General features: G+C 45.4%; 1 protein-coding gene across 1 annotated transcript; it reads left to right on the top strand.

The window, feature by feature from the left end:
- Positions 1–1243: 1243 nt before the first annotated feature.
- gpatch1 (G patch domain containing 1) lies at positions 1244–13816 on the top strand. The gene is made up of 20 exons (XM_029113845.2): positions 1244–1338; positions 1766–1900; positions 1989–2074; positions 2637–2797; positions 2909–3006; positions 3673–3731; positions 4011–4259; positions 4571–4721; positions 5140–5219; positions 5340–5547; positions 6381–6582; positions 6704–6867; positions 8252–8436; positions 9703–9830; positions 10026–10132; positions 11929–12074; positions 12258–12606; positions 12762–12868; positions 13153–13301; positions 13595–13816. Exons 1-20 carry the CDS (start codon positions 1269–1271, stop codon positions 13626–13628), a joined length of 2868 nt encoding a protein of 955 aa, XP_028969678.1. The 5' UTR covers positions 1244–1268; the 3' UTR covers positions 13629–13816.
- The last annotated feature ends 242 nt before the right edge of the window (positions 13817–14058 follow it).

Below are 14058 nucleotides of genomic sequence, written 5' to 3'. Positions count from 1 at the left end.
AACAAGGAGACTGGGCCTATGCACTGGTGTTAAACAAGGAGACTGGGCCTTTGTACTGGTGTTGAAATCAACCCGTTAGCCCCACTAGAAACCCTGGGAGAGATTCACAAAGACGCACCATTTTTATAGCCTATTCACATGGAAAAAAGGATGTTGTATTTTTCCAAAAACTCCTCTTGGTTTTTCGATACCTTATTCATGTCACCTACAGACAAACGATGCAGGTGCTTAAACTACAAGTCTGGACTTAAACACTAGCATTTTAATGAATGCCTTTTCATAGCCTATTCACTAGGCAAAAATGTTTTGTATTTTTCCAGAAACTCCTCTGGTTGTTAGGCCTTGTGGATCTTTTGTTTATCAGGTCATCTGGTTGCCTTTTCACTATCCATTAAGTGTAATTATTCTTTTTATATGCTTTTATATTTTTATTTGTACAGTTATGGTTACAGACTTTCTTCACCTCCATACACTCATATTTTGAGTGTAATTCATTTGTCAAAAAAGAGGAAAAAAACACAATTAATTTGAATTATTATTTTTCCTTTACATTTTCTATAGATACAGCGATAATATTGTTACTGTGAATTATTTTGGCCACGATAATCGTGTAGTGAAAATCAGATATAATGACAGCCCTAATATAGACCCACAAATATGAAACAGCCAAATCATACAAACATAATATTACTCATAAAAATGACTGCATCTCTTCACAGTCCCTGGTGTGCAGCAATATGTGCTTTTATAATTTTTCTGTTTCTGACTTTATCACCAGTTATAGCGAATTCCCTGTTGCCTTGGCTCTATTTCTGTGTATGCATTTATGACCACTAGATGTCCCTCAAACGTTAGAAACGTGCAGCTTTGTGTAATGTACTAAAACGAATATTATAAAAAAATATTTTACATTTACAAATTACATTACCAATAATATCATTATAATCACTGGTAGGTATACAGCGCCCCCCCCCCCCACCATCCCCCCATTTTTATCCTCACTTCCAACCTGCTCTCCCATCCAGGGATTGATCAGAACTGATCCCATTTCTTTGTATGCTGTGGTATGGTTTCTGCACACGGTGTAATTGCATAAACATAGCTCTCATTGTACATACAACATTTCCACTTATAATTAATTACGTGTACCAATTTAAATTTACAAAACTAACACGCAGTTAGTTAAAGCTGCACGTAAACCTTTGCAGTTTACTGCGCATGCGCATAATAACTATGACCTAAACGACTTTCCGTAGTTTTTAGTAAACATGGCGTCTGACAATGATAGCGACGAGGATTTTGTTTCGTTTGGCACCCCTTTAGAACCACTGGAAGAAGGTAATGCACTTTTCTTTTTGTAGGATATCGATGTTTCCATTTGATAACAATTATTTGAGAAAGAATGATTAACATGGTCACCACGAGCTGCTGGTAACTCTCCCATACCCCGGTTAGGTAGCCATGTTAGCGCTCTGGCTCCACACGGTTTATTCTCAAGTTACGTAAATAACCTATGGTTGGCTGGATAAGTACAGTTAATACAACAATAGAGGACATGTATTGTCCGGCGTACGGAACTTTTAAAGCTACATCAACATCATTACTGGAACTGGGGGCTTCTTTCCTGCTCTGGTGGCAGTCCTGGTTGTAAAGCACTTTTTAAGATTGTCCGGCCATTTCCAGGGTATTTACTAACAAGCTACTTTTCAAAGAGGAAGCCTTAGGCTGAAGTCCGGTGTCATTGATGCTGTGCTCACGTGTTTAGATGAGCCTCTTAGGAAGCCAGTCCCAGTGTACGAGCAGACGGTGAAGGATGAGAAGGGCCGCTACCAGAGGTTCCACGGTGCCTTCACTGGAGGATTCTCCGCCGGCTACTTCAACACGGTGGGAACCAAAGAAGGTTGGTAAAGGACTCTCTCGCAGCATTAGAGGGTTGCTGCATGTAGGCCTGCTCAGTTGTTATTTAACCAGCGTGTTTACCATTGTAGGGTGGACACCATCAACCTTTGTCTCGTCCAGACAGCAGAAAGCAGAGAGACAGAATGCCAGGCCGGAGGATTTCATGGATGAGGAGGTTGGCTTACAGGCATCTTTATCTTACAGTTTGAGGATCTTCATCGCTAAAAAGCCCGTATTCATTAGTTATCTCAGATCGTCGAATGACAATGTCCTGCATCTGGGCCATGTTCATAAGAGATCACCAGGAAGGAGAGTTGTAGCCAGACTTTTTCTAATTGTAGACACCCTCTCCTACTGACCTCACCACCCTGTCTAATAAAGAAACACTACCAAAAAAGTAATGGTGTGTGAATTGGGTCTGTTTGGTTTGGGTTTTATTGTTTCTTACAGACGTATGAAAAGCATTTGCTCAATCATAACAGGAATTGAAAAGCAACCCTTTATTGAAAATATTAGGCCCATCGTATAACCCAAATGTCAGGTTTTTTATTGGCATTATGCTCCTAGCTTTGTAGATGAAGAATTAAAGCCCAATGGGGATAGTTCTGTTTCCATCCTGGTCATCACCGTTAATGTTGGTATTTAGGACACTCCACACTCTTTTGAAACTGACCTCCACCTACACCCCAATAATAGCTAACTAACCTACCTGTCCTGGACATGTTTCTCCTGTGTAGGACTTGGGTGAGCATGGCATTGCCCCCAGAGAGATCACAACTACAGCAGAGTTTGGCCCAGGCAGGAAGGACCTCATCAGGGATAAAGCCAGAGCCATCTCCTCTCTGTCAGCACCTATACCTGGGGACACCCTCCTGGAAGATCTGGTGGCCCCAGCAAGGTGATGTGCTCCCTATGGTGGTTGCCTGGCTACACTGACAGTGCTGCTCTGTTCATCTTACCTGTAATGCATGTCCTGCTGCTTTAATGCTGTCCATTTATCGCCTGGCAGGACATCAATAGGGGTGGAGCTACTGACAAAGATGGGCTGGAAAGATGGCCAGGGGGTGGGGCCAAGAGTGAAGAGGAGACCAGGCAAGCTGAAAGCAGGTGGGTTGCCACTGACTGCAGATGAGAACCTTAAAAATGAATGGGACTCCACTCGCTGAAAGGATGAGAAGATGTTAGTAGCTTGAGAATTACATTAGTGTTGTCTAGCTCAGTTAAGTTATTTGAGCAAGGCAATGACCACGGCAGGCTTGTGTGTTCTTGTTATTCTCACAGGGGGCTCGTATGAAATGAATGTATGCACTCACTACTGTCATTTCCCCTGGACAAGAGTGTCTGCTATATAACTGAAAAGATATGTATGCATTATATTCAGCATGAGCTTAATGACTTTGTTAGAAATCGGTGGTTTCGTATAGTGGTCAAATAATGTAGAACCCGTATCAAATCGAGGGAGAAGTTCGTTCAAGTTTATTGGAAAATTGCAGCACAGATGTCATACGGTGAACGTTCCATTATCTTCTCACTGTAATGTTGGTTACCAGCTAGCCTATACATTAAGGGCATTTCTAACTAAGACCATGTCTTTAGAAGTCAACCCCCATGCCATTTGACCATCGTAAACATTCCTACAGAGAGATAAACAGAGAGGTTTCTGTTACAGCGAGATAATCTAAACAGAGAGGTTTCTGTTGTTCTCATATTGTAATTGTTAATGCTCAGATTCCACAACTTCAATATCATTTTACAAACTTTCTTTTCTTCCAGATCCTTCCACCAGGCCTTTGGGCCCTGTGCTGCCACCTCATGGGTCAGAGGAGTCCCAGGTAACTATCCTGCAGACAATTCTTGTTGTCCTGAATCTCATCATCCAGTCACATGGTCATCCATCTGAAACTTCCTTCCCGCAGAGAAGTCCCATTTTACAAACCGAATCAGGGTCAAATTACTTTCAGGCTGTGTGCGATTTGTTTTTTGGGGGACAGTTGTTCCTGAAAGGGCCATTTAAAAGGGTGACAAAGTGACTTTGGTACTGTACTCTAATCCCAACCATGGAAAATGTCATTGATTTATGGATTGAGCCATTCCCTACTGTTTCGCCACAGGATGAAGAGGAAGATGAGTTTGTCCCTGAGAATGTCACCTTCGCCCCAAAAGACGTGACCCCAATTGACTTCACCCCCAAAGTGGACCTCCATGGTTTAGGGTACCGGGGCCTGAACCCCCTGGCTGCCCTGAGGGGCGCTCCCGCGGCAGGACACATCAACTTGTTCACCATGGACTCAGACAGGTCCACAAGTCTGTTTGGAGAGGACAAGAAGGGGCATAAGAGGAGAGGAGGAGTGTCAGGACAGGTGTGTCTACCAATCAGGATTACATAACCTCATTGGAAGACAGCCAGTTGTTATCTAAGCAATCTGGTTCTTAACCAGTTAGAATAACTTAACATCAGCCTCTCCACCAATCAGGATAAATTAACATCTGGTTCTTTAACTTTGAGGATAACATAACATCTGGTTCTTTATCATCAATGATAACCTCTGGTTTAATGTGGACAAAATGTACATTGGAATTCTTTGCTTGTGCTTGCAAACTTCCAGAATGTTCTTTGCAGGTCACATGGTTAGGGAGACACTGCTTTATCCTTTACCTTTGACCCCTCCAGGCATTTGGCGTTGGGGCGATGGAAGATGATGATGATGACATCTACCACAGAGACACCATGTCCAACTATGATGCTGTACTGGGAGGGGAGGAGCCAGGGGATGGGCTTTATGGTTGGACCGCCCCCCAGCAGTACAGCAGGAAGAAGAAAGGTAAGAGGGGAGGAGCCAGGGGATGGGCTTATGGTTTGGACTGCCCCCCAGCAAGTACAGCAGGGAGAAAGGTAGGAGGGGAGGAGCCAGGGGATGGGCTTTATGATTGGACCGCCCTCCAGCAGTACAGCAGGAGGAAGAAAGGTAAGAGGGGAGGAGCCAGGGGATGGCCTTTATGGTTGGACCGCGCCTCAGCAGTACAGCAGGAAGAGGAAAGGTAAGAGTGGTCCCCTTCCCCAGCTCAGACATTACATCTATCAACCAATGGTAGCGTGCTGTTAGCTGGCTGAGTGTTGAGTCATATGATGTGGTTAGCTGGGTAAATACGTGACCACGCCCTGTAGGATCTGACGGGCCTCAGGAACAACTGAGCAGAGGAACTGGATCTAATGCTGTGCAAAATGACCTCTTTCCCCAGACCACAGTAAAGACGCTGCATATTTGGGAAAAATAATCGAAGGGTTCACCCTGGCTTCGGAAAAGACTGAGACCAAGACGGTAGGTGCTTCCCCCCTCCTTCAACACAATCTGAACCACCTATCAGCAGCAAGATAGACTGCCGTTTACAAACCTACCTCACCTCTCTCTACTCTTAAACCCCATTCATCTTTTCTCTAGATCTTCCCCCCTCCCAACCTCCCCAGGGACTTCAGACCTGTCCACTACTTCCGGCCGGTGGTTGACATGTCCAATGCCAGCTCCATGGTAGTCCAGGCCTTGCAGACGTCACGAGGACACATGGTCCAGGAAGGGCCCTCTCAGGGAGGACGCCACCAGTTGGACTCTGCCCAGAGGAGGGAGCTTCTGGGAGAGGCAACACTGCAAGGTAGACACGCTTCCCTCTGGGCCGCTTGTCTCCTCCTGACACGCTTCCCTCTGGGCCGCTTGTCTCCTCCTGACACGCTTCCCTCTGGGCCGTTTGTCTCCTCCTGACACGCTTCCCTCTGGGCCGCTTGTCTCCTCCTGACACGCTTCCCTCTGGGCCGCTTGTCTCCTCCTGACACGCTTCCCTCTGGGCCGCTTGTCTCCTCCTGACACGCTTCCCTCTGGGCCGCTTCCCTCCTCCTGACACGCTTCCCTCTGGGCCGCTTCCCTCCTCCTGACACGCTTCCCTCTGGGCCGCTTCCCTCCTCCTGACACGCTTCCCTCTGGGCCGCTTCCCTCCTCCTGACACGCTTCCCTCTGGGCCGCTTCCCTCCTCCTGACACGCTTCCCTCTGGGCAGCTTGTCTCCTCCTGACACGCTTCCCTCTGGGCCGCTTGTCTCCTCCTGACACGCTTCCCTCTGGGCCGCTTCCCTCCTCCTGACACGCTTCCCTCTGGGCCGCTTCCCTCCTCCTGACACGCTTCCCTCTGGGCCGCTTCCCTCCTCCTGACACGCTTCCCTCTGGGCCGCTTCCCTCCTCCTGACACGCTTCCCTCTGGGCCGCTTCCCTCCTCCTGACACGCTTCCCTCTGGGCCGCTTCCCTCCTCCTGACACGCTTCCCTCTGGGCAGCTTGTCTCCTCCTGACACGCTTCCCTCTGGGCCACTTGTCTCCTCCTGACACGCTTCCCTCTGGGCCACTTGTTTTCTGACGTGTCTTTAGGGAGGTCTGTTCCATTTAGCTGTTGCTCAGCATACCTAAGTTGTGTTGGTGGGTTTGTTTTTCCCTCTCCAGGGCCCACGTCGGTCTTTGACCTGCTGAAGCCAGAAGACCGGGAGAGGCTCTCTGGCTTGCGGAGGCCCACGTCAGGATCCAGACCCCCCAACGAGCCGCCACCCAGGAAGCCCACCCCGGAGGAGGCCAGAGCTGCCATGGTGGCTACAGGTGTAGCGGCGGCTGCAGCCAAAGCCTCCGCCCAGAAGGCCCTGTCGAGCAGGTAGACCTCTACAAGTATGCCTGTGTGTCTGTGGTATGTCCTGAAATGTGTGTCAACGTCTCTCCACTCTCCGCACTTCACTCTCCATGTCAACAGAGCAGTTTTTTGCCACCACCCACAGGTTTGCACCTCCAGCAGAACAGCAGCAGATGGAAGCTTTGAGTGTGTGGAGTAGTCCTACTGCCCAGGCCCAGACAGGACAGACCTTCAAACCATTTGAGAAGACCCCCCACAAACAGGCCCGCTATGACCACTACATCGAGAAGCTGAAGCAGGGAGACCGAGGTAACCAGACTGGGTTTGATTACTGTGATTACCTGTTAAACACCCAGTATGTAATACTATCAGTGTTTACCTGTTAAACACCCAGTATGTAATACTATCAGTGTTTACCTGTTAAACACCCGGTATGTAATACTATCTGTGGGATTACCTGTTAAACACCCGGTATGTAATACTATCTGTGGGATTACCTGTTAAACACCCGGTATGTAATACTATCTGTGGGATTACCTGTTAAACACCCGGTATGTAATACTATCTGTGGGATTACCTGTTAAACACCCGGTATGTAATACTATCAGTGGGATTACCTGTTAAACACCTGGTATGTAATACTATCAGTGGGATTACCTGTTAAACACCCGGTATGTAATACTATCTGTGGGATTACCTGTTAAACACCCGGTATGTAATACTATCTGTGGGATTACCTGTTAAACACCCGGTATGTAATACTATCAGTGGGATTACCTGTTAAACACCCGGTATGTAATACTATCAGTGGGATTACCTGTTAAACACCCGGTATGTGATCCTATCAGTGGGATTACCTGTTAAACACCCGGTATGTAATACTATCAGTGTTTACCTGTTAAACACCCAGTATGTAATACTATCAGTGTTTACCTGTTAAACACCCGGTATGTAATACTATCTGTGGGATTACCTGTTAAACACCCGGTATGTAATACTATCAGTGGGATTACCTGTTAAACACCTGGTATGTAATACTATCAGTGGGATTACCTGTTAAACACCCGGTATGTAATACTATCTGTGGGATTACCTGTTAAACACCCGGTATGTAATACTATCTGTGGGATTACCTGTTAAACACCCGGTATGTAATACTATCAGTGGGATTACCTGTTAAACACCCGGTATGTAATACTATCAGTGGGATTACCTGTTAAACACCCGGTATGTGATCCTATCAGTGGGATTACCTGTTAAACACCCGGTATGTAATACTATCAGTGTTTACCTGTTAAACACCCGGTATGTAATACTATCAGTGGGATTACCTGTTAAACACCCGGTATTTAATACTATCAGTGTGATTACCTGCTGTTAAACACCAAATATGTAATACATAGCTATTGGACATGTTTAAATCACAGGAAAACAGGATTTGTGCAACATCCTCCGTGGTCCGAAAACAATTTTGCATGTTAGTAAAAAACAGTCCTTATCTACTTGAATATGAGACAGTATTTCAATCATTTATAATGAAACCTCAAAACAGACTTCAGGTTTCAACAATGTTGTGAATAATCCTCTTGTATTACTGCCAGGTGTCCTGATACCGTGTCCCCGCTGATATTTTATGCTGACTAATCTTAGCGGTTCCCTGACCTCCTCCTGACTGACTGTCCTCTGTGTTCAGATGCCCTGGAGGCCAGTCTGGACCCATGCATGACAGAGTGGGAGAGAGGCAGAGAGAGGGACGAGTTTGTCCGTGCTGCTCTTCTCTACAAGCCCAGCAGTTCCTCTTTGTCGGGCCGCTTCACCAGAGGGAAACACGACGACAGTGTGGACCAAGACACAGTGGAGGTGAAACGAGACCAGGAGGTATTATTAAATATGAGTCCCGGTAACACAGAGTCGGGGAGGTGATATTAAATATGAGTCCCGGTAACACAGAGTCGGGGAGGTGATATTAAATATGAGTCCCGGTAACACAGAGTCGGGGAGGTGATATTAAATATGAGTCCCGGTAACACAGTCGGGAGGTGATATTAAATATGAGTCCCGGTAACACAGAGTCGGGAGGTGATATTAAATATGAGTCCCGGTAACACAAAGTCGGGAGGTGATATTAAATATGAGTCCCGGTAACACAAAGTCGGGAGGTGATATTAAATATGTCCCGGTAACACCGAGTCGGGAGGTGATATTAAATATGTCCCGGTAACACCGAGTCGGGAGGTGATATTAAATATGTCCCGGTAACACCGAGTCGGGAGGTGATATTAAATATGTCCCGGTAACACCGAGTCGGGGAGGTGATATTAAATATGTCCCGGTAACACCGAGTCGGGGAGGTGATATTAAATATGTCCCGGTAACACCGAGTCGGGGAGGTGATATTAAATATGTCCCGGTAACACCGAGTCGGGGAGGTGATATTAAATATGTCCCGGTAACACCGAGTCGGGGAGGTGATATTAAATATGTCCCGGTAACACCGAGTCGGGGAGGTGATATTAAATATGTCCCGGTAACACCGAGTCGGGGAGGTGATATTAAATATGTCCCGGTAACACCGAGTCGGGGAGGTGATATTAAATATGTCCCGGTAACACCGAGTCGGGGAGGTGATATTAAATATGTCCCGGTAACACCGAGTCGGGAGGTGATATTAAATATGAGTCCCGGTAACACAGAGTCGGGAGGCAGGAACAGGTTTCAATATCCGTACTGGAATCCTAAATGGTAGGCTCTACGAACCTTGAATGCCTGAATATCATATTAATCTAGCCGCCCATTGTTGAGGGAAAAATACATCCCATCATGTGTAGCCGTTGACAGGACATTGTGTGTTGAGAGCGTGCTGTACAAACATCAGTCGAATGATTTAAACCAAGGTTATTCAACTTTGAATCTCAAAGCCAGTTACATTTTTTCATTGTATTTTCAGCAACTTATTTATACCTGGAACACCAGGTGGGTGACATTAATGATAAGGTAGAACAGAAGAACAGCAGAATGTAATACCCCTGGTTGAAACATGTCATTCTGTGTCCGTAGTGTGTAAATAAAGTGTTCAGTGTCAAAAAGCCTTCAGGGTGCTCCAGCTGACTGAACTTACCAGTGAAAGAACTGCTGTCTCATCAGAACGACGTCGATGACAAACAGGCTGCAGTGAAGATGAAGATGTTCGGCAAACTGACCAGGGACACATTCGAATGGCATCCTGATAAACTTCTCTGCAAGAGGTTTAACGTACCTGACCCTTATCCTGGGTATGACATGCACGCACGCACACACACACACACACACACACACACACACACACACACACACACACACACACACACACACACACTCTTGAACCAAAAGATACATTTGAAATCGTTTCAGAGAGCTCAATGCATATGAATGGCTAGATCACTGCTTGTTTCTTCGTCCTGTCTTTATTAACGGTCTGGATGTTCCAGGTCAGGGTTTGTGGGAATGCCCACAGTGAAGAGAGACAAGTTCTCTGTGTTCAACTTCCTGACCTTAGACAGCACTGCATCCACCACTGCGTCCCCTGCTCCGCAAGGTAACAGACAAGACCGTATGTACAGTACAGAGGGACCTGTAAACTCTTTTGATTCGCAAAACATGGTATAAATAATCTGGCAGGACTACTAAAAATAAATCTTTAATTGCTCCACTTTTCCAGTACAGTAGCACCATAGGCTACTGCTCACAGAACGATTCGCTTCCTGTCACTGCTATCCATGGTCAAACACAAAAATAAAGGATGTCTTGTCTAATTGCAGGAATACTTGGAAATGGGCTATTTTTGTGTGATTAAATCAGATCCTCCACTGCGCTTTGTGGGAGACTTAACAAAAAAATAGCATTATTCATGCAGTATGAGAGGAAACTAGGTTGCTAAATGAGTTCCTTAAATGAGAGTATGGTTAGTTACTTTCTGCACAACCATCAACAAATGCTACTCCCTTACATATCATCTACAGGTGCTCCTCCCCCACGGACAGAGAACATTCTGTACTCATTAAAAGTGTGCAGTTCACAGATCATTTATCAAGTTCAAGTTCATTTATTTATATAGCACATTTAAAGCCGCTAGACAGACCAAAGTGCTTTACAGAACAAGCACATAAAAAATAAAAGCAGCAAAACAACCCATAAACATATAGAGAACATCTAAACTAAGATTAACTTTAAAACAAAGACACAAATGTAAAATAGTAAAAACAGCCCAAGAAAAATCATCAATATGCTAAAGAGAACAGGTATGTTTTAACCAAAGACTTAAAAGCAGAGAGGTTTGGATCCGTTCTGATCTCTAGAGGGAGGGTGTTCCACAGACGAGGCCCTGCCATCGCAAAAGCACGCTCCCCTCTACGCTTTAGTCTGACCCGAGGGACTACCAGCAGCACCTGGTCGTGAGATCTGAGACTTCTGAACGGAATGTACGGATGAATTAAGTTCAGAGAGATAAACCTGAGCTATGTTGTGTAAAGATTTGGAGACAAAGAGGAGGATTTTAAAATCTATTCTCTGCTGAACTGGTAGCCAGTGTGAAGATCTGAGGATAGGAGAGATATGATCATATTTGCGACAATTAAGGATAAGTCTGGCCGCAGCATTTTGGACTAACAGAATCTGATATACCGCAATATAGTGAGTTGCAATAATCCAGCCGACACGTGATGAAAGCATTCATGCTCTAAGCAATTATCTTTGCCTCATTAGTCATTCTCTCAGCTTGAATAGTCATTAGCTCAAGACAGTACATTCTGGCCTGAATAGTTATCTCAGGCGGGGTAGTCGTTATCTCTCAGGCGGGGTAGTCGTTATCTCTCAGGCTAAGTAGTTATCTCAGGCGGGGTAGTCGTTATCTCTCAGGCTAAGTAGTTATCTCAGGCGGGGTAGTCGTTATCTCTCAGGCGGGGTAGTCGTTATCTCTCAGGCTAAATGGTTATCTCACTGCCTGATTAGACATTATCTCTCTGGTTAGCTGTTATTTATTTGATAAGTCGTCATCACTAGGTTTGATTAGTGGTTAAGTCTGTCTGATTGAGCTTTATCTCAGCTTGATTAGTCATTCTTGACCACCATTCTTTCTGAACCGAAGGTGTCCTGTAATTAAGCTACACTGCGGAGCTCAGATTTGAATGTTGACCAAAGACAGATTGATTGTGTCTTTCTCCCATTGTGTAACATTAAACATGTATAGAACTGTATTTAACCTGAACCAAATTGTCCTTTTTACTCATTTTCTACACGCCCACCACTTTTCTCCCTCATGCTGTCTGTCCCTCGTCTCTCTCTTTCTGTTGTTCTTCCCTTCTCTCTCTGTTTCCCCAACCCCCACTCCTACAGCTGCGAAGGCCTTAGGGCCGTGCAAACCGTCCAGGTGGGATGTGTCTGGGAAGGCTGGGTCAGAGCTTGAGGAGAAGGTTCCGCTCAGCATGGCTTCTGGATCTGAGTCTGGTCCAGACACCACTACTTCTGAAGGCACTGCTGAGGTGATGATAGTCACATGGTGTCCCTATGGTTTAGATGCTCAAACTGTGTAAAAGCAGTGTTGACTTTCAGGTTTGATTAAATCCTCCGTTTAATAACAAACATGCAGGACGTTTCTTTTGGATCGACTGAAACCAAGTATGAAAATCACCCGGATCCACTCTGTTTTTCTGTGTACTGAGCAGGCAGATGCTGAGAAGAAAGAGGAGGAAGAAGTGAGCCGACCACCCATGGATCTGTTCAAGGCCATCTTTGCCGGCTCTTCTGACGAGAAATCTTCATCTGAGGGAGACAGCGATGATGATGATGAGGAGGAGGAGGAGGAGAAGAAGGAAGAATCTGAATTAGGTCAGACCCAGGCTGAGAGCGGGCCTCCGGTAGGTAACCCTTTCATCGCCAACCAAACGGCACCCCCTGCTGCTGGGATGTCCCCTAGCATGCCAAGTGGTCGGGGTCTTGCTGCACCGGGTCGGGATGAGGTCATGGAAGAGGAGGAGTTTGGTCCCAAGCTGCCTCCCACTTTCAACACGATGAGTAAGTGATATGTGCCATGGTCATTATACATCTGTTTAAATGTATACTCTAGAAGATTGGGTAACCCAATTGATACTCCGGGTTAACAATTAACAGGTGGTGCAAATTGATTCTTTTCTACCACAGAAATGCATTTGTCTTTCTCTGTTCTTTAGCGGCGCAACGCCCGTCCTCGGTTTTGGCTGCTAAAGAGGACAAACATAAAAAGTGTAAGGAGAAGCACAAAGCCAAGAAGCACGGCAAGCACAAGAAGGACAAAAAGGTATGACGAGTGCCAAGCAATTTACCCTGGAATCTAGATAAAGGTGTCTTCCTCTCTAACTTTGGACACTGTCTCTATGTTCTCGGTTTCTTCTCTCCTCATCTCCTTTCCTAAACAAGCTCTCTAAGTCTCAATCAACAGACATTCTGTTCTGTGACCTGCTAAGCAAGTTGTTCAACAGTATCTCCATGACAACCGAGATGTTGGGTTTTGGCGTGAGTGACGGGAACATCATTCAACTGTATGTCACCTTGACCCGCATTGTCGTTTTTTGCCGTTTACAGCAGAAGAAGAAGCACAAGAGGCACAAGCACAAAGACAAGCCGAGGAAGAGCAGTAACAAGGAACAGTCATCAGAGAACAGCACAGAAGAGGGTGACGGAGACAGCCAGGAGGAGGGAGCAGGGGTATCAACGGACGTGCTGCTCAGAAGGTACAGGGTCATGGTTCTCTGTAAATCATTCTCTGTGTTACCCAACATTCATTATGAGTTGTGGCGATGTTCAGATAGAAATGTAATATTCAGAACAGACATGCCCCGGAAATCCAGTCAACTCCATTCATCATTACAATAGTCAGAACAGACATGCCCCGGAAATCCAGTCAACTCCATTTATCATTACAATTACAATGAGTGTTCAGTACAGTCTACTCTTCTGTAATAATACATAATACTGGTAATTCAGTTAGAGGAATGATATATCATTAATATTTCCTTCTGAACAGGTTGAAAAGCATCCGTGGCAAGAAGCTACAGTGACTCTGTGGTCCGAAGGAGGGATGTACCATGTCCTCTATGAGGATACCTGAAATGGAGTCCATTTTGTATGGGATTTAGGAATTGTACATTAGGCCTCACCTACCTATGGTGCTGATGGAAGCTTTATTGGAAATTGCGTCGTGTTGACTGCTGTCTGGTAATAAATAAAAAAGCTGGTTGTAAAGAAAGACTTGTTTCTTTTTTTTTTATCAAAGTTGAACAGTTGTGTCGAGTTTGGTGTGGTAGATCTGGTGATGATATTTAGGATGTTGCGATACGATACTTTTGTGTGGATTAAACTTTATATTTTGTATTACTTCTAAATTGTATTGTACATTATCTCTCAATACATACAACAACAAAAAAATGACATGGTCCGACACGTTATCCACTGTAATTCACATTTAGCCAGGCCGACAAGTCTTGCTGC

Source organism: Esox lucius, chromosome 17 (genome assembly GCF_011004845.1).
Source record: "Esox lucius isolate fEsoLuc1 chromosome 17, fEsoLuc1.pri, whole genome shotgun sequence".
In the NCBI taxonomy this organism is placed as follows: Eukaryota; Metazoa; Chordata; class Actinopteri; order Esociformes; family Esocidae; genus Esox; species Esox lucius.
This window is presented reverse-complemented; position numbering and strand designations above follow the sequence as displayed.